This window comes from Gymnoscopelus microlampas (assembly GCF_963454915.1).
Source record: "Gymnoscopelus microlampas genome assembly, chromosome: 1".
Classification (NCBI taxonomy): Eukaryota; Metazoa; Chordata; class Actinopteri; order Myctophiformes; family Myctophidae; genus Gymnoscopelus; species Gymnoscopelus microlampas.
The window spans coordinates 58,540,756-58,561,484 of record NC_139962.1 but is presented as its reverse complement, the minus strand read 5'-3'; the positions used below and the strand labels follow the sequence as shown (position 1 = coordinate 58,561,484).

The 20,729-nt window shown below is 41.9% G+C and overlaps 1 protein-coding gene across 1 annotated transcript in view; it reads left to right on the top strand.

The window, feature by feature from the left end:
- Positions 1 to 20,729, top strand: part of tcf12 (transcription factor 12) — a 196,963-nt gene that overhangs the window by 155,523 nt on the left and 20,711 nt on the right. The window contains exons 15-17 of the mRNA XM_084065046.1: positions 8,557 to 8,630; positions 12,164 to 12,235; positions 13,069 to 13,260. Of these exons, the coding sequence (XP_083921172.1) occupies positions 8,557 to 8,630; positions 12,164 to 12,235; positions 13,069 to 13,260 (338 nt within the window). The remainder of the gene's footprint in view (positions 1 to 8,556; positions 8,631 to 12,163; positions 12,236 to 13,068; positions 13,261 to 20,729) is intronic.

The window sequence follows — 20,729 nt, the reverse complement described above, 5'->3', positions numbered from 1 at the left end:
AGAGAGAGAGAGAGAGAGAGAGAGAGCGCTCGCGCTAAGGGAAAAGCCCGTCGTGTTGTTTCAGCCAGCAGTTGTGCCCTCTGTGCGGTAATGTAGTGGCGACAGCTGTCTCTACGTTATGCCCCCCTCCCCTTAGCCTCAGCTGTTGCCCTGGCCCACGGACAGCTGTTACCCCCCCCCCCCCCACCCACCACACCCCCCCCCCCCCCTCGCCCCCATGGCCCGGGCTGCAAAAGACCTCATTTATCTGCCAGTGGGTAGATTTGGAGGGGCAGTGACTCAGCTGATGATATGGAGGACCGTGACGGCCTCACACAGGGACAGCCCTATACTACCCCCTCTATCACCCCCCCTGTTTACACTGGGACGTCTCTGCAAGGCCCCCCCCCACAGGGTTATATACCTGGGAGACCTAAGGATAAGGATAGGGTAAAAAAAGCGAAGTTTGGTTCTCAAACTTTTCCCATGTCAAGGCCCCCCAAAATGATATGTTTGCTTTTTAACCCATTAAGACCTGAGGCCGATTAAAAAAATGTTTTCTAAATCCTAACGCTTAAAAAAAAATGTATATATATTCAAAGATTTGTACAAATTTTCACGATTTTTCAAAAATAGCAGATCTACAAGCTCGTAGCGCGGCACTCGGTGCCGCGCTATGAGCTTGTAGATCTGCTATTTTTGAATAGCCTAAAGAAATCTAAAAGTGACACAGATGCGTTCCCGGTCTTAATGGGTTGAGAAAAATATTCAGAGATTTGCACACACTTTCAAGACCTTTCAAAAATAGCAGATCTACAACCTCATAACGTGGCACGAAGTGACGTGCTATGAGCTTGTATATCTGCTATATTGTGCACTTCAAGATTTTGATAATAATTCATATAAAAAATAATAAGATACCGATAAATATGAATACTGTGTATTCATACCCCAAACCAAATGATATACCCCAAACTACATAGACTGTTTTCACTTATACTATGATGGAAAGCGTGGACTATTAACCTTAAACCCCAATTCCCCAAACCACCAGTGGTGGAAAAAGTACTCGCATTTTTTACTTTTAAAAGTATCAATACTGCAATGTAGAAATACTCTGTTACAAGTAAAAGTCCGGAATTGACTTAGTAAAAGTACAAAAGTATTGGTATCAAAATGTACTTAAAGTACCAGAAGTAGAAAGTACTCATTATGCAGAATGTCCCATTTCACAAGTTTTTTGTGAAATGATTGCAGCCTTAGGGTGCCTGCCTGCCTGGACCCGTCACGCTACGGCCCAGGCCTTTTCAGTCCCAACTTGATAAAAAAAAACACATTTAAATCAGCTACTCATAGTGTTTAACCCATTAAGACCGGGGACGCATCTATGTCACTTTAGATTTCTTTGGCTATTCAAAAATAGCAGATCTACAAGCTCATAGCGCGGCACCGAGTGCCGCGCTATGAGCTTGTAGATCTGCTATTTTTGAAAAAACGTGAAAATTATTTTTTTATATTTTTTTCCGACTTTTTTTTAGGATTTAGATTTTTTTTTTGGACGCGGCCTCAGGTCTTAATGGGTTAAACAGGTTTAACGGACCATTGGGATTATTGAATAGATTCCCTTCTATTAAAGTTTGTTTCATGCTTTTACCTCATGTTTAGAGTTTTTTGGGGGGGGTTTATTTGAAGAAGGAACCATACATTGAGAATCGGCCCCCAAAAATGTTCTGGCAGGATGTTACCACTCATCCATCACTAGGATTATGTCGGCGCACACAGCACATTACTCAAGGCTGGTTTTGTTCAATTAGCTCTCTCTCTCTCTTGGTGCACGTGGGGGACCAGAGCACCCAGGCTAATTTTTCATCGCCGCCCCCGGCAGCCCGCCAGCCAGCCAGGAGGGGCTTATGAAGAGTTCCTGTCTGAGTTCACGCCAGGGAGAGAGCAGAGCAGAGGAGAGAGAGAGAGAGTGCATGAGCAGAGCGAGAGAGGCTCTCTCATTTCCTCCTCCAAAGTAACTTATAATAGCTTGTTTAACCCATTAAGACCGGGAACGCATCTGTGTCATTTTTAGATTTGAGCTAAAAAAAAGAAGCTTTTTGGCTATTCGAAAATAGCAGATCTACAAGCTTGTAGCGCGGCACCGAGTGCCGCGCTACAAGCTTGTAGATCTGCTATTTTTTTTTGAAAGATTGAAATGTGTGCAAATCTGTGAATATATATGTATACATACATTCTTTTAAAGCAAACATTTTAACTCAAATCTTTGCTTCTGGGGGGTCCCTGGAACAAAATATTTTGGGCCAAATATTCCGCGGCCAAATACATATAATGTCCTTGACAATTATGAAAAAGTTTGAGAACCACTGATATAGCAACAAATGTTTTTTTTTTTTTAACTGTTGGGATTTAGAAGACATTTGTAGAATCGGCTTCAGGTCTTAATGGGTTAATTAAAAGCGTGTCGTTTTTTTTTTCTTTCTTTCTTTCTTGGGGTCTGTGTGTTATGAAGGGCCTTGAAAACTCAGACGCAGCTGAGAAGTAACAAAAGTGGAAGTAGAAGTGCATATTAAGAGACTTTCCTGGGAATTAATAGATGGAAAGTGTTATTCTAAACAGTTCCCCTTTCGAGCTCAAGAGGAGATGTAATCTTCATGTTTGTCAGAAACAAACTCACGTTCGGGCTTCTGCTCTCCCTCTCTCTCCCCCTGTCTGTCTCTCTCTCTCTTTCTCTGTCTCTCACCGTTTTTGTTGTTGCGCTCTTTGAAATGCTGAAAAAGGTCCTCACGGAATCATTTAGGATATCGTCTCTGTCGGGTGGAAACTGTTACTTTTCAGGATTGAATTTCAAAGCTTTCGAGCTTGTAGATCTGCTACTTTTGATGCTTTTGTGTGACGCCGTAGTGTGATCAAGTAGGGCGTTAACCCATTAAGGCCTGAGTCCGATTCTTAAAGTTTTCTAAATCCTAACAGATTTTTGAAAATAAATATAATTTCTTTTTTTTTGCGATTTTTCTAAAATAGCAGATCTACAAGCTCGCGCTATGAGCTTGTAGATCTGCTATTTTAGAAAAATCGCAAAACAACTCGGTGCCGCGCTATGAGCTTGTAGATCTGCTATTTTTGAATAGCCAAAGAAATCTAAAATGACACAGATGCGTTCCAGGTCTTAATGGGTTTTAATTGACGGAAAAAAACACAAAAAGTTAGAATATGGAGATGAGAGGTTTCTGCCCGACAGCTACGATATTCTGCATGCGTTTCATAAGTACTACTAGAGTGTTTTCAGTAGATACTGAAAGTAAATCTTAGTTGCTACGTTTACACTAGTGCTTAGCTTAACAGTCTGTTGAAAGGTTAAGCTAACACATCCTCTCTAAAAGGGATGTGTTTTTCTGTGAAATTCTTTCCTATCGATGCTGCTGTCTCCGTCTGCACATCTGGAACATACTTTATTTCAACTGTCATGCAGTCAGACAATTGTGAGGAAAAAAATACTAAAAACTAAAAACAAATGATATTGATGAAGAGAATATAAGTAAACTCAGTGTATGCCAAAACAAGATGCCCGCACTCAATGGTTTGAGTTACGCATTTTATGGAAAAAAAATCTCTCCACACCAAACTCTTCACAGACGAACCCGTTATTTCTCCTGTTCTGTGTAGCTTATAAATTACTCGGTAAAGTAACAGTGACAAATCTCATCCGCGGTTTGGATTTCCCCACATCCCTCTGGTATTAATGTGTCCAAAAAAACAAAAAAAAAACTCCGGCTCCGGCCTGGTGTATTCTTCAAGTGGCTGGCAGCCATTTGTCAAAAGGGAGAAGCCTGGTATTGACAGTGCGTTTTCACAAACAAGCCCTAAAATGACAGAGAAGTAACCAAAACAAAGTTCCCCATCTGTAGTTTAGTGCTACAAGCGGGACCGCTTTTTCCCAGGATGTAGTCGAGGGTTTTGGCGTGCGTCCATCCACCGGAATGCCTGATTTATATTTGGTCGCACACTGGTGTCGTGCATCCCGTGGGGTTATAAGTAATAAGTACATTTACTTAAGTACTGTACTTAAGTACACTTTTGAGGAATCTTTACTTTACTGGAGTATTTCCCATTTTCAGTACTTTTACTTCTACTCCACTACATCTCAGAGGCAAATATTGTACTTTTACTCCACTGCAATTATTTGAAAACTTTAGTTACTAGTTACTTTGCAGATATAAATTATTACATTATACAACATACATTAACCACTTCAGCCCTGTTTTATACCTAGGCTGTTTGAAAACAGCCGATCTACAAGCTCACACCACGTCGCATCGCGGCGCGTTTGTGAGCTTGTAGATCTGCTATTTTCAAACATTTTAGTACTTTTACTTTTGGTACTTTCAAGTGCATTTTGATACCAATACTTTTGCACTTTTACTCAGCTACTCATGTACATGTTGAATTCCGGACTTTTACTTGTAACAGAGTACTTCTACATTGCAGTATTGATACGTTGTGAGCTTGTAGATCGACTATTTCTGGGTGCGCAACAAACACCCGCTTCCCCACTCAGTATATATCTCTTAACCCTTTAAGACCTGGAACGCATCTGTGTCACTTTAGATTTCTTTGGCTATTCAAAAACAGCAGATATACAAGCTCATGGCGCGGCACCGAGTGCCGCGCCATGAGCTTGTAGATCTGCTATTTTTGAAAAATCTTGGGGAAAAAAGTTTTAGATTTATTTATTTTTAATTTTATTTTTTAAAGAATTGCCTCAGGTCTTAAAGGGTTAATGGAAGCCAGACGGTGCACCCAGATGAGTGCCGGCCTGGACACCACTCCATGTAAATAACCTGGAAAGGCTCGGTTGTTGTCAGAATCCATTTAGGGATATTTGATGGTATAATGCATCGCCTCCTGTTGCACGGTTTGTTTGGCAGGGCATAGCCGTCGGATGAAACTGCAGCAGGGGAGAGAGAGAGAGGACGAGGAGAAATGTTGAATTTGGAATCTTTGACATGTGACGAGCAGATGTGGATTCCTTTTTTTCTTCCGCGATGATTTACAGCAGATCAAATCAACTTGATTTACTTGTCTTCGTGCCATGCAAGGGCTTGAAATGAACCTCTGGTATCACCGCAAAAAAAAAAAGAAAAAGCCATTCAGAACTTTTGCCACATGATGCATTTTCCCCCGAAAATAAAATGCGATTCAGAACTCATACTACAGCACGCTGTAACTCGCTTGCTTCTGGGCACTTAGTTTAAATGCATGGTTGTGTTGTTAAGTGTAAAGAGATTAAGTGGCCTTTCAGTTGTGGGTTTTTGGGATGCGGTAATGCAGAATGAATTAATGTAGGCGTCTACTGTATATAAGAGTTTTTTTCAGAAGAACATGCAGTTGAAAGCCCTACACAGGGACACGGTCGTCTTACTCTGAAAGATACTGCGAGGTTGTGTCATAAATCTATTACTATATAATTGTTAATCACTTGAATCTGATTCTTACTTAGTGATGACATTCCTCTCTCTTGTTTTGTGTGGATTGAAATGACCTGCGCTCTGATGCCTCCACCGTCAACAGTTCATTAACCGCTTAAACCCCATATGGTTGAGCAGAGAGCCCTCAGGGCTCTATGCTAGTGTCTTTTCAGTTTTCTGTTATTGTGGGGAAAGCTTTCACTGAAAATTCACGAAAATAGCCGATCGCTCACGACGCGTTTGTGAGCTTGTCGATCTGCTATTTTCAGCTAAATCTTTCCCCACAATAGGGATGCTGGGGTTTAAGTGGTTAAGAGGTCATCAATAGTAACCAGTCTTAGAAATGCATGGGATCTCAATTAAGGAAGCTAGCATCCATATTCTGGGGGTAACAAGCTTGTAGATCGGCAATTATTTGGTGAAGAGATTTGTTGTGCAGACAGAAAAAAGCGGTCCGTGTGTACAGTTGCAACTCTAAGTCCGTTTCACTAAAGACTAGTGGGGTTTAAGTGGTTAAAGATGTTCTCCTTTTGCTTGAGAGTTCCGATTCATAAAAAAAAAAAAAGAACATGTTGTGCTGTACTGTGCAGCAGTGTTGATTTTGACAGCAAATCTTGATTTAGTTTTAGTCATAGTCTTTTGAATCAAATTCCATTTAGTTTTTGTCATATTTTAGTCATCTGAAATGTTTTAGTTTTAGCCTAGTTTTAGTCGACTAAATATCATAAGATTTTAGTCCACTAAATCTACAGTTGGTTTAGTCGTCTAAAATGTATTTTGGCGGTGCCTTAATGGCGTCGTAATGGCTGATTTTACACTTCGTTGCATGCTGAAAATAGCCGATCTACAAGCTCACAACGCGTCGCGCTGCGACGCGTTGTGAGCTTGTAGATCTTCTATTTTCAGAGTGCAACACCTTAGCGCAACCAAACATAAAATGACTTCTTCCCCACTAGTCCCTCTCTATAACATTTTAGTCTTGTTTTTAATTGTTGACGAAATTGTCAGTATATTTAGTCTTAGTTTTAGTCGTCGTAGCTTAGTTTTTATTTCGTTTTCGTCGGTGATAAAAGGTAGCCGACCGACATTTTTCTTCATAGTTTTAGTCGACGAAATCAACACCGCTGCGCGGTTGGTTTCACGTTTGTCCAGTTAGGATCCTTTTCAGATCATTGGATGAGAAATCCACCCACGCTGTTTATCCACACACTGCGTGTTTGATCACACTCCGGGGAGCCATACTGTAGACACGTCCAGCATCCAGAAAGAGCCAAAGCGAGAGGTCGCATGATGTCCGAGCCAGGCAGTTATCGCTCGGGGAGGATATTGTTCCCCAGCCTCTTTTTAACCATGAGCTCATTAAGTAGCGGATGTGCTGTGGTGTATACGTCAGTGTGCGTCCCCCCAGTGTGGAAGTATGTGGGAGTTCTTCCCCATTCTTCCACACGTACAGCTTGTGTTCAGCGTTGCCAGATTTTGTTAAGAGAAATAAGCAACCGGGTCTTAGGAAAACAAGCCCAAAAGAAGCGACTGGAGGCCACGCGAACACTTTAAACCTATATACCGTACACCGGCTGTTTGAGAATAGCCGATCTACAAGCTCACAACGCGTCGCATTGCGAGCTTGTGGATCTGCTATTTTAAATCTTGTAAATCTAGTAAATCTTGGGGAAAAAAGTGTAAAAGTCGAAATATTTTTTCAACATTTTAACAAAACAAATCTGGTTTGGGGGTCCCTGACACAAAACCTTTTCAGATGGGGATACGCGGACAATTACATTAATTTGGGGGTTCTTGACATGAAAATGTGTTGAGAACCACTGGAAAACAAGCCCAAATAAACAACTACATTTTACAAACAAGCCCAAAAAACAACAACAACAATAATAATTTATAGCAACTTTACAGAAAAACAAGCCCAATAATCACTTATAATAAGCATACATGGCAACACTGCTCCCAGAGTGGAAGTATGTGGGAGTTCTTCCCCATTCTTCCAACGCGTACGGCTCGTGTTGCAGGATGCAGTCCAGTCACGGGGAAGTGATGCAGTTTAAGTCTGAAAGATAAAAATAATAACCTCGCACAGGCAAGAGAGCAGCAACATGAAAACAGAGGAAAAATCAGGATGTCCGTGTGCTGTTATGACAGCATGTTATTGTGTTATTGTTATTGTGCGTGTGTGTGTGTTCAATGTGTGTCGGTCTAACGCAGTGGGTTTCCCCAAGCACAGGCTTTGTTGTGATCCATCTTGGATCGCGGACCCATTCTTTATGGGTTGCGAAACCTCCTAACCCCATATACTTTTTGTGTTTTTTCGTATAATGCCCTACTTCATCATACTACAGCATCACACGAAAGCATCAAAAGTAGCTTTTGCTATTTTTTTATTTGAATCCTGAAAATGAACAGATATATCTGGGGCCAAACATTATTCAAAAGATTTTGGAAACCTTTTCAAAATCTTTTAACCCATTAAGACCTGAAGCCGATTCTACATGTCTCCTAAATCTCAATAGTATTCTGAAAAACGTATGTTTCCATATCAGTGGTGCTCAATCTTTTTCATGTCAAGGACCCCCATGATATGTAATGATATGTATTTGGCCGCGGACCCCCATCAAAATATATTGTTCCAGGGACCCCTAGAAGCAAAGATTTAAGTTAAAAATGTTTGCTTTAAAAATATATATATTCAAAGATCTGCACACATTTTCAAGATTTTTCAAAAATAGCAGATCTGTATATCTGCTATTTTTGAATAGCCCAAAGTGTAAAATAATGCTTTTTAACTCAATCTAAAAATGACACAGTTCCAGGTCTTAATGGGTTAAAACAAACAAAAATTGCACAACTGCAAGCTCACAACGGGTCGCAATAATGCGACACATGAGCTTGTAGATCGGCTGTTCTTGGCATTTCTGAAATAGGTCTTTAAGTGATTAACGAACATTGACGTATTATTGTACGTAAGGGGTCCCGTGGATGACACCGCGCTTCTCGTCTGACTCTCAAGCTGAAAATCGTTGGGGAACCAACACCCGCTCTAATGGCAGCCCTCCTCTCTTTCTCTCTCTCTCTCTCTCTCTGTCTCATCTATCATCAGGTAGCAACCAGTGGCCTCGTGCTGGCGGACAAACCCCCTCCTCCCCGAACTACGAGAACTCTCTTCACTCACTGGTAAGACCCCCACAGACAGCCCCCCCGCCCCCCGAGCTCCCATCCAACACACTCTGACTTTTGTGTAGTGCAGTAGTTCTCAAAACATTTTCATGTCAAGGACCCCCCAAATTTATATGTGTTTGTTTGGCCCACGGAACATGGAGATTAGGTGCCAGGGACCCCCATATGTAACAGATTTGTGGTGTTGACATTTTACAAAATCATTCAAAAAATTATTCAAGCTCACAACACGTCCCATCACGACGCGGCGTGAGCTTGTAGATCTGCTATTTTTTTGTACAGCCAAAGTGTTAAAAACAGGGTTAAAGTGGTTCAACGTATTTTTTTATATGCGATGTTAACCACTCAAACCCCATATGGTTGAGCCGCAGGGCTCTACTGTCTTTTATGTTTTCCGTTATTGCAGGGAAAAGCTTTCGCCGATCGACAAGCTCACAATGCGTCACGACGCAATACCGGATGCCGGGGTTTAAGTGGTTAACCCATTAAGAGCTGGAACGCATCTGTGTCACTTTAAGATTTATTTGGCTATTGAAAAATAGCAGATATACAAGCTCATAGCGCGGCACCGAGTGCCGCGCTATGAGCTTGTAGATCTGCTATTTTTGAAAAATCGTGAAAAAATATTTTTTTGATTTTTTTTTCAAAAAACTGTTAGGATTTAGAAAATGTTTAGAAGCGGCCTCAGGTCTTCATGGGTTAACTCATTCTGCTGGGGGTGGGGGACCCCCTAGAACTCCCTCAAGGACCCCTGGGCCGGGGCGGTTCCCGTGCCGCACTTTGAGAACCATCGTCGTGGTAATGGATGCTCGGAGCTAAGATGGGTTTTAGCCTTGGAGAGCGAGAAGGAGCGATAGCATTACAGGGGAGATTCCTAGTTGACAAATGTCGTTGAGATGGGGGGCGGGGGGGGGGGGGGGGTTGTTGAGGGTTAGCAGTACCGAACAATACCTGTTCCCTCGGGGCGAGCCCTGCCATCTGTCCTCTGCTTTCGTGGGTTCCAGGCGGTGTTGCCATGTCCGCTTATGATAAGCGACTTTGGGCTTGTTTTTATGTAAAGTCGCTTGTAAATATTGTGTAGTTGCAGGTTGCGGTTTTTTTTTTGGGGGGGGGGGGGGGGGCTTGTTTCTAACGTGTGGTTTTCATGTCAAGGACCCCCCCCCCCCCCCAAATTAATGTGTAATTGTGCGCGTATCCCCATCTGAAAACTTTTTTTGTGCTGGGGACAATTTATGTTGTTAGAATATATATTAAAAAAAAAAAAAAAATCCAAGATTTTTGGGGACAATAGCTGAGCTTGTAGATCGGCTATTTTCACATAGCCGATGCATATAGTTGTTTAAGTTCTCATGTGTTAAGTTGCTTCTTTTGGGCTTGTTTTCATACACCTGGTTGCTTATTTCTCTCGCAAAATTTGGCAACACTGGGTTCCAGGGTGGGGGATGACAATTGGGGGATGGGGGCTAGAATGAAGTGCGGGGCTGGGGCTGGGGCTGGGGCTGGGCTGGGCTGGGGCGGACGGACGGGCGGGCGGGTGGGATAGTGAAGCGCGGAGGACCTGGCAGCTGTTGCGTGGAACCACTGCCTCCAGATTCCTGCGCTGCTGCCTTCCTTTTTTTTTTTGGCGACCACAGCAACAGCAACCGGGATCACCTTTCATCCCACATAACAACCTGATGCCCACGTCATGCATTCACAATTTGGGGTGTGTGTGGGGGGGTGGGGGGGTGGAGGGGGTAAATATTTACCCACCAGCGGAGCTATGTGCGGTACGCCATCTCCTTGCCTGGGACTGGAAGTGGTAGAGAGGGAGGGTTGTTACCGTAGTCGTCCAAAACAAGACTAATGTTGATTATTATGTAACAACGATCTTTCAGGGTTCGATTTGTTTAAAAAAAACCTGGAGGGTGTAATTTCCACTTAACCCATTAAGACCTGAGGTGATTCTTTAAAAATAAATCGAAATCCTAACAGTTTTTTGAAATAAATATTTTTTTAAAAAAAATCTAAAATAGCAGATATACAAGCTCATAGCGCGGCACTCGGTGCCGCGCTATGAGCTTGTATATCTGCTATTTTTGAATAGCCAAAGAAATCTAAATCGACACAGAAGCGTTCCAGCCAGGTCTTAATGGGTTAAGCCCTAAATTCTTCTTTTGTACGACAAACAGTGGAAATAGCTTATCAGATCTCGATCAGAGCTTGTGAGCTATTTTCGCTATATTTCAATTTTGAAATAAAAAAAAGTCCCAAAATAGGGACTCCAGGGTTAATGTGAAACTCATTCACTGCCAGTCCAATCACAAGGCAGGGTTGGGGGGGTGCAATGGGTGGGGGGTCCAAACCTCACATATAGCGGCGGTTGCACCGCCCAAAAATTGCAACAGCATGTGAATATTAGCCTGGTAAACCCCCCCTCCGGAAATCTCATTTGTATTTGATTTCAGGATAATCAAATGCAAATGAGAATTCCGGAAGGAATGTGAATATACCATCTCTAGCCAAAAATGCACGCTTTTCTTACCTTTTCAACTGGCCACAAACAAACATTCCACACGCGATCGGCCCCTTCTGTTCTAGCAGCAAGTTGAAAATAACGTGTCTCGCGAAATCCAAGGTCGAGCCGTTTTAGTTAAAAAGTTAAACAGGAAGTGGACGGAGGCGGAAATCTTCGTATGGCGTTATTTCCGGATCCGGGTGAGTGGAAAGTGAAACTGATCACTCGGGTGATCAGTGTCAGAGTTACAGAGAACGGCGCAATCTTTTATAAAACGATTAAAAAAACAAAAAGTCGCTAAAGTCACCCATGGCAGTGAATGAGTTAACCCATTAAGACCTGAAGCCGATTCTACATGTCTCCTAAATCTCAACAGTATTCTGAAAACGTATGTTTCTATATCAGTGGTGCTCAATATTTTTCATGTCATGGACCCCCAAAATTATATGTATTTGGCCGCCGACCCCCATCAAAATATTTTGTTCCAGGGACCCCCCAGAAGCAAAGATTTTAGTTAAAAATGTTCGCTTTAAAAATATACATATTTCAAAGATTTGCACACATTTGCACGATTTTTCAAAAACAGCAGATCTACAAGCTCATAGCGCGGCACTCGGTGCCGCGCTATGAGCTTGTATATCTGCTATTTTTGAATAGCCCAAAGTGTAAAATAATGCTTTTTAGCTCAAATCTAAAAATGACACAGTTCCAGGTCTTAATGGGTTTTCTTTTTATTAAATTGTGATATTATCAAACATAAATACAAAACATATCAAGCAGTCTAACATTTCCCCAAAAGGAAATCCATGTATTCAATTCAGTCTGTCCCAGAAGCAGGGATAAAATATTTCCCCACCGGCCATAAAAAATGAATGACCAGAGCAAATCCAACTCTGACAATCTTAAATTCTGTCCAAAAAAACCCCTGCTTTTTATTTATGTCTTTGATTTGAAGATGGCCTCTTGTCTTGATCGTCTTCTCCTTTTCCTTTTCATAACACTTGTCTTATTCCTATTTGACCTTTTTTGCCAGAAGAACAGAGTTCACCAGCACCTCCATGAGCATCTTCAGGATGCCATGTCTTTCTTAAAGGATGTCTGCGAGGTATTCCTGCCCTTCAGATGGAAGCTTTTTTTTACACCACCCATCCTCTCATCAGCCATACACATATACACTGTACCTCTTCCTCCCATCATTAGTCTCTGTCTCAAGCTCGACTTCCAGTCCACATTCCTCACAGTGAAATGCAGCTCCACTAATTTGTGTTTATTTCTTTTATTTCTGTAATGTTCATGATTGTTCTTTCCTTTTTTTGTTGCCATTCCAGCTTGCAGTGATATCACCTTAGGTGCATATATAGCATACAATAGGACGTTTAAACTCAAAATAAAATAGTTGTTTGTACTCGTGAGGGGTGCATCTGTTTTTCCAGTTTGAGGAAAAATAGAGTAATCGTATGAGCACTCGTTAATCCCCACCCCACTTCAAGTTGAAATGGCTCAAACCTCATGCATTTGGATTGCGTTTTTATCTTACACTTAAGATGTTCGTTTTCTTTCATTTCCCCCCTTCTTTTTCAAGTTCACGCCATTAACCCATTGATACCTGGAACGCATCTGTGTCACTTTACATGTCTTTGGCTATTCAAAAATAGCAGATCTACAAGCTCATAGCGCGGCACCGAGTGCCGCGCTATGAGCTTGTAGATCTGCTATTTTTGAAAATATCTTGGAAAAAAAAAGTTTTTAGATTTTTTTCAAATGTTTTCAAAATTTCAAAACTTTCAAAAAACCTCAGGTCTTAATGGGTTAATAATAATCAATCAGCGTTCTCAGGTTGTGTCCTAACGTTGTTGTTATTAAGTTCGCTGTCGTCCCTCTCTCTCTGTCCTCTCTGTCCCTCTCCTCCTCGTCCCCCCCTCTTCCGTTCCTCTTCAGTCTCGGATGGAGGATCGTCTGGACCGGCTGGACGACGCCATCCTCGTCCTGCGGAACCACGCGGTGGGATCCACCGCCAGTCTGCCCGGCGACATCCACAGTCTGCTGGGACAAGCGCAGAACGGGCCACTCGCAGCCCTCGGGGCCAACTTCCCCGCCTCTGCGTTGGTTTCGAGTCGGACAGCAGCGATGGTATGTGGACCTCATTAGAAGCACCTTGAGCTTTCTGTCATGTAGGTTTTAGGTATGTGGAATATCGTTGCTGTCGGGCAGAACAGCAACGATATATCTCCATATTGTAACTTTTTGAGTTTTTTCGTAAACTCTTTCAGTGCCAGAGTATTTTCATAAAGCAGTGGTTCTCAAACTTTTTCATGTCAAGGACCCCCAAATGGACACTTATTAGCCCGCGGACCCCCATTTGAAAAGATACATTTTAAGGACCCCCAGTTTGACATGCATTAGGGCTACGGACCCCCATTTAATGGCATTTCTATCTCTGGGACCCCAATTCATGTTGTAAAATCAATGTTAACTTAACTCTGAGAGTGTACAAATGGAACCAAATGGACCCGTTAGGGTCCATTTGGTTCCATTTGTACACTCTCAGAGTTACAGACCCATAAGGGTCCATTTGGTTCCTATCCATCATTTAGCTGGGGACCCCCTGGAACCCCCTCAAGTACCCCTGGGGGTCCCCGGACCCCACTTTGAGAACCACTGTCATAAAGTACTCGCCCAGTGCCAGCAATTTTCGTTTTTTTTTTTGTTGCTATTTTGTAATTTAATTTTCAAATAGCTTGTCTATAGACGGATTTCCGCGCGACGTCATCACAGAGCAGAATGCGCAATCTGCGCATGCTCGGGGGAAACGAATTGTTGCGCCGTTCACTCTGTTGTTGTGTTTGGGAGTTAGATAGCCATAATTCTGCTATTATAGGCATAATAGGCATAATGCTGCTATTATATACAAACAGATCCAACTTCCGACAAATCATTTTTATTGAGTAAACAAGGTATTACAAACTGCATACTTTAATCTACTTTCATTAAACCCGGTGAAGATCATTTCTTTTATGAATGGACATTTGACCAGAGCTGCTGCGGGTAATGGCGCCCTCTACAGGCTTACCCCTCCTCTGCGCGGTCATATCCTCTCAATGTTTACAAACATGAAACCCGTCTATATGCAGTTTTAAACTCATACGACAGTTCTACCAGTAGAGAGCAGCAAATCGAGACATTGATGACCTCGTTGACTCGCTCGCCCCCTCCCAAACAGGCCCACGTCACATCCGGTCATAAACGGATGTGACGTTTTCGACAATTTCTGATCGGGTTAAAATACGATGTCATACGCGACTACGATGACTGATCGTCACCCAGACCAAAGAGAATAGACGTGGACCTCTCCGTTCGTTTTGTGTACCGTGTGAAAAAACGTGACTTTCCCTATTCTGGCCGAAAATGACCGCGGGAAAAAAAATGAGAACCGGAAACGGAATCTGCGTCATGAAACCGGAACCCAATGAGTCTGAAGGAGTCAGGAAGTGAAAGTGCTCATGAAAAATAAACAGAATAGCGCGACCACAGTAAAAAGTAAAAACTCAGGATTTCTCGTTCTGGCAGCGAGCATACTCGGGGAAAATTCGGGATATCTCGGGGCGTGGCACTGAGAGAGTTAACACCCTACTTGATCATAATGCAGCGTCACACAGAAGCATCAACAGTAGCAGATCTACAAGCTCGAGTTTTGAGCTTGTCGATCTGCTACTTTTGATGAATTTGAATCCTGAAAAATAACGGAGGCGAGTTGCAAAGAGTTTGAATCCGGCTCCCATTATGTCTTGCACATAACCTTGGTTTCCTGTATCACTTTAAACAAAAGATTGTTGCTGTTCTTGCAGTTTAAAAGCTACCAAAAGAAATAGCATTAGCATTGAAAATGCTCATACTTTTACTCCGTGTCATTGAGCACTCAAAAATAAAGCACTTATCGCCAAGAAGGTCATTCATTTACGAAAAAACACATAAAGTTTGAATTTGGAGATAGGAGGTTTATGCCCGACAGCGACGTTATGTTTCATTTATCAACTAATTAACTAATATTATTAGGGGGCCCGGGAGCTCAGGTGTCAGGGGGCCCTGGATTTCTTGCCCCATCTCCCATGATTAATTGACTTCTCAACTACTTTTTGGGAGTGGTTGATGAATACTAAAAAAAAAAAATTAAGGGGTTTCACAGTTTCACAGTGTTTAATCAACACACCCTGAATGCAAAAATACAGCGTAAAACAGACCTTTTTTTATTGCCTTTACGGGACCTTTAAGATTTAATAAAGGAAAACACAAAGAAAACATTTCTTTATTTCAAGCATTCATTCTCATATTCACGTACAACTTTTCCAGACTCGCTGCAAAACAAGGCTGGGGCCACCTGTTCAGGAATTACTCGGCTGCCATGTGCAAAAAAAAAAAAAAAGGGATCCGTTTTCCACATAGGCCAGTTGAACTGCATACTGACATATTTTCCATAAGTGTAATGCCTGGCTTAAGGCTTTCCCCTGCTCCTTGAGGGAAGGCAGTATACACAAGGGGTGAAGCAAGTCAAATGAGAAAAGCAGGCGTAATGGAGTGGAAGTTGTTCTTTTAGTCTGGAAAGTGTTTGGTCACTGTCGGGTGGACACCTTGTATGTCAAAAAAAAAACGTTACTTTTCAGGAAATGAGAAAAAAAAGAATAACCTGTGTTCCAACGGATCCAATGTAGTCATTATTTAGTCACAAGCTCTTTGGACCTGGAACACCTATACGTTGTTATACCTTTCAATCCGCGAACACCTTTATGTAACATTAGCTGTTGCTATATATAGCAACATATGTTATAAAATCTGTTTTTCAGAAAACTTAGGTCAGGATTTAGAAGTCATTCTTAGAATCGGTCTCAGGTCTACATGGGTTCGTCCTTTTCATTTGTTCAATATTCATAGAAGCCCACAGACACACCTACTTTCACTTTCACTTTAAAAATAGCACAAAAAGCCGATCTACAAGCTCACAACGCGTTGCAGACCTGGAACGCATCTGTGTCACTTTAGGTTTCCTTGGCTATTCAAAAATAGCAGATATACAAGCTCATAGCGCGGCACCGAGTGCCAGCTTGTAGATCTGCTATTTTTGAAAAATCGTGGAAAAATATTTTTTATATTTTTTTCAAAAAACTGTTAGGATTTAGATTTTTTTAAAGAATCGCCTCAGGTCTGAATGGGTTAAGCAGTCATTCTCAAACATTTTCATGTCAAGTACCCTCAAATTAATATGTATTTGACCCCCCCACCCCATCTAAAGATATTTTGTGCCAGGGACCCCTGTACCAGATTTGTGTTTGAATTAACGTTTAGAAAAATATTCAAAATGTTTCGCTTTTTTTTCTTTTCAATATTTGTTTGAAAATAGCATGATCTACAGGCTATTTTCAAATAACCAATGCATATACAGTATAGGTTTAAAGTGCTCATGTGGCCTTAGTATACTGGCCTATAGTTGCTTCTTTCTGGCTTGTTTTCGTAGACCTGATTGCTTATTTCTCTTGCAAACTATCTGGCAACACTGATTTGCATGTTGCACTCCAGAGAGCTGGAGGAATGCAGGCCTCTGTGCAAAAATCATGACGTTTTCACCCAACCTCCGTCTGACTTATTTCATTTTAAAGAGCATGGGGATTTGAGCACATCTGTAGAGCACTGGTTCCCAAACTTTTTTTTTTTTTTTTTCAAACTTATATGATATGATATATATGGCCGCGGTCTGCGGACCCCAACCATCTCAAAAATACATTTGTGTGAAGATTTGAATTAAAAAAGTTAGCTTAAAAATATATACTGTATATATTCAAAGATTTGCACGAAGCAACGCGCTATGAGCTTGTATATCTGCTATTTTTGAATAGCCAAAGTATACAATATGGTGAAAGTGGTTCAAATGATTGGGATGCTGTATTAACTAATTTTGCTGGGGAACACCTGAGCAGGGCCGGACTGGGATCAAAATTCAGCCCTGGCATTTTGGTCCGGACCGGCCCCCCCAACCCCCCCCCCCCCCATTTTGTCAACGGGGGGGGGTTCACTGTTTCAGCCTAGCCCTGCACATGAACTCTGCGGCCGCACTGAGGCGCCTGCTGGAAAGCATCCCAGCCCAAACATTAGCGTAACTAATAATTGGGCCGCGGGTCTCGGATATGAACGTAATAACCCTGAAACGGGAGCGAAAAAAAAATAAAAAAAAAATATATATATATATATATATTTGGGGCCCAGTGGCCCACTGGCCCAGCGGCCCACCGGGCATTTGCCCGGTACGCCAAATGGCCAGTCCGCCGCTGCACCTGAGGGTCCCCGAACCCCACTTTGAGGACCACTGCTGTAGAGGAAGTTCAAAACTAAGGGACCGATTCCTACAGTTAATTATTTGGGAAATAATTTGGGGCATGATTTTTGTGAGAGAGAAAGAGAGAGGTAAAAAAAAACACAATTGTGCATCAGTGCTACAGTACAGTGAGCTAATTTATGGTTTTGCAAAGACAAGGGATGCACTCAAGGCGAACTAATGAAAAATAGAAAAGTAGGACACAGGAGACCGCAAATGCATTCAACTCAATTTTCCTTTTTCAGTCCCATTTGGATTTCCTCGTTTTTTGAAATCATATTATCAGCTTTAAAGGGGCTACACCATGAATTTAAAAAAATATATTATATATAAATATTGCCCCCTAATACGTTTTAAACAGGTTGTAAGCCTAAAAAACATCCAGATATTTTTTCTCACAATCTGACTGTCTGTCATTCCAAGCTTTATCAGCTGCAATACCAAAACGTCCTATTGGGCAGGGGGGAGCTACTGAGCAATTCTGTCTGGCCATCGTCAATGCAAAATCAGTGCAAGTGACATCACTTGCACAGCCATTCTGAAATGGCCTGTTCAGACACGCCCATTCAGGAAATCCATGAAATGAGCATGAATGACTGAATGTTAAAAAAACATATTTTTTTGGGTACAAGAGACACTGGGGAGCCCAAAAAATACTAAAAACCTAAAAAAAAATGAAATTCATGGTATAGCCCCTTTAAGATTCAGTGGCTTAACTGCATAGCTATCTTATCATAACTTCTGTGGTCCAAAATGACACATTAATCAAATTGTTAAAGGAAATGTGCGGAAAATATCCTACAGAAACATATATTTATTTGCCCCAGTTTGGGGGCATTTTGAAACTTCTGGCCTACTTGTCTTATGTCCTCCTTAGACAATAACTTTGAGGATAAACAGTATATCGTCTCTGTCGGGTGGTCCAAAACGTACTACTTTTAAAGGCATTGTAGGGAGTTCAGACATAATCAAAGAAAAAAACTGTTGTCAAACACCGCCCCTCCAGCAGTTCTTTTCCCCGACCACCAGGGGGTGACGCAGGGGGGACTTTTTAAATGAGTCATGCCCAAAATAGGTTGCCTTATGCGGATACAATTCGCGGAAATGCCCGACCCTACGGTTCTCTGAATTTATATTTTTAAATAGGCTCTTTCATGATAAATTGACCACATATATGAAGCTAAACAACTAAATTCTATCCAAACGATTTTTTAAAAGTAAATTATGTGCCTCAAAAAAGAAGTTTGAGAGCGTTTTAAAACCGAAAGTAAAAAGTTGATACGGGCACGGACGCGCACGGACACGCACATGCGTGCGTTAATTTACGACCCGGACATAAACAACATGAACATAAACAGAAGGGAAAATACGGATTTCAGACAGAGGACTGTGTTTCAATGAAGGAAAACACCCCAGCATCATTATATAGTGGCTGATAGAGGGGAGAAAATGCAAAAAATATATATATACATATTTTTTAAATTTAGGCTTAATGTTCCCTACAATGCCTTTAAGGATTCAAATTCGAAAATAGCTAAAGTAGCAGATTTACAAGCTCAAAGCGTGTTGCTTCACGCCAGGTTTCGAGTTTGTAGATCTGCTGCTTGTTTTGATACAGTACTTCTATGTGACGCTCTAGTCTAGGCTTTCATTTACGAAATTTTGTTAATAGTGTCAAAATCCTTAACCCTACTTTATACTTTGGCTGTTCGAAAATAGCAGATCTACAAGGTCACAACAACACGTCGTGTTGCAATGCATTGTGAGCTATTTTTTTTTCTTTAAGAATTTGATTTAAAAAAAATGAAATGCCTGGCACAAAATCCTTTCCAGATGGGGATCTGCGGCCCAAATACATGTCAATCCGGGGGTCCTTGACATGAAAATGTTTGAAAACCCACTGATGTATGTTATTATTATCATAACTACAGTCTCTTTACTTGTTTCTGGTTCGTTGCTTGCACCAGGGACATGTTGATGTTGTGACATCCGTCAGGGACTTGTTGATGTTGTGTGACATCCGTCAGGGGACATTGTGTTGACGTTGACGTGTGTGTGTGTGTGTGTGTGTGTGTGTGTGTGTGTGTGTGTGTGTGTGTGTGTGTGTGTGTGTGTGTGTGTGTGTGTGTGTGTGTGTGTGTGTGTGTGTGTGTGTGTGTGTGTGTGTGTGTGAGTGTGTGTGTGATCCCTGGACGGTTTGAGGGAAGCGGGTTTCTGGATTGAACGAACGAACGAACGGCGTGCTGGACTGAATCGCTTCTTGTGTTGTTGGTATTGAATAGAATGTGTGTGTGCGTGTGCGTGTGCGTGTGCGTGTGTGTGTGTGTGTGTGTGTGTGTGTGTGTGTGTGTGTGTGTGTGTGTGTGTGTGTGTGTGTGTGTGTGTGTGTTTGTGTGTGCGCCCGCGCACTGTCCACGGACACAGTGCTTCCTGTGTTGGGGAGAGGGTCCCCTCAGATAGACACGGCCAACAGTGGAAAGAGTATTCAGATTTTTTTTTTTACTTAAGTAAAAGTACCAAATACCACAATTTCAAGTCCTGTATTCAACATTGTACTTGTTTTAAAGTACAGAAGTATTGGCAGCAAAAAATACTTGAAGGACGAAAAGTAAAAGTTATGCAGAATGTCCAATTTTTGTCAAAATGAATTTGTCGAAATGTTCCAAAAGTCTTCCGAGCTACAACCTTGTGAACTTGTTAGACAGGCATTAGCCGAAGTGTAAAATAGAGTTTAATTGTTAACCCAATTAAGACCTGAGGCGATTTATTAAAATGTTTTCTAAATCCTAACAGTTAATACAAAAAAATCCAACATTTTTTTTCCAAGATTTTTCTAAAATAGCAGATATACAAGCTCATAGCGCGGCACCGAGTGCCGCGCTATGAGCTTGTATATCTGCTATTTTAGCTCCAAACATAAAAGGTCAAAATATGGAGACAAGAAGTTTTTCTGCCGGACAGCAACGAACAAAGTCTCAACATTTTGTTATACTTTTTATTGGATTTACTCAAAGAAGACGTGAGAGAAAGCACCTCGAAACTTTGACTTAAAGTTCTTTTACTCGAGTAAATGTACTTTCCAGCACTGTGCGCCCAGGGAGGGACACAGTGCTTCCTGTGTGTATTGGGGGGGGGGGGGGGGGGGGGGAGACAGCCACGGCCCACCAGCCTCAACACAGCCACGGCCCCAAGCCTTTTACTCCGGCCAAACCCCCCTCCCCCCCCTGCTCTCTCTTTT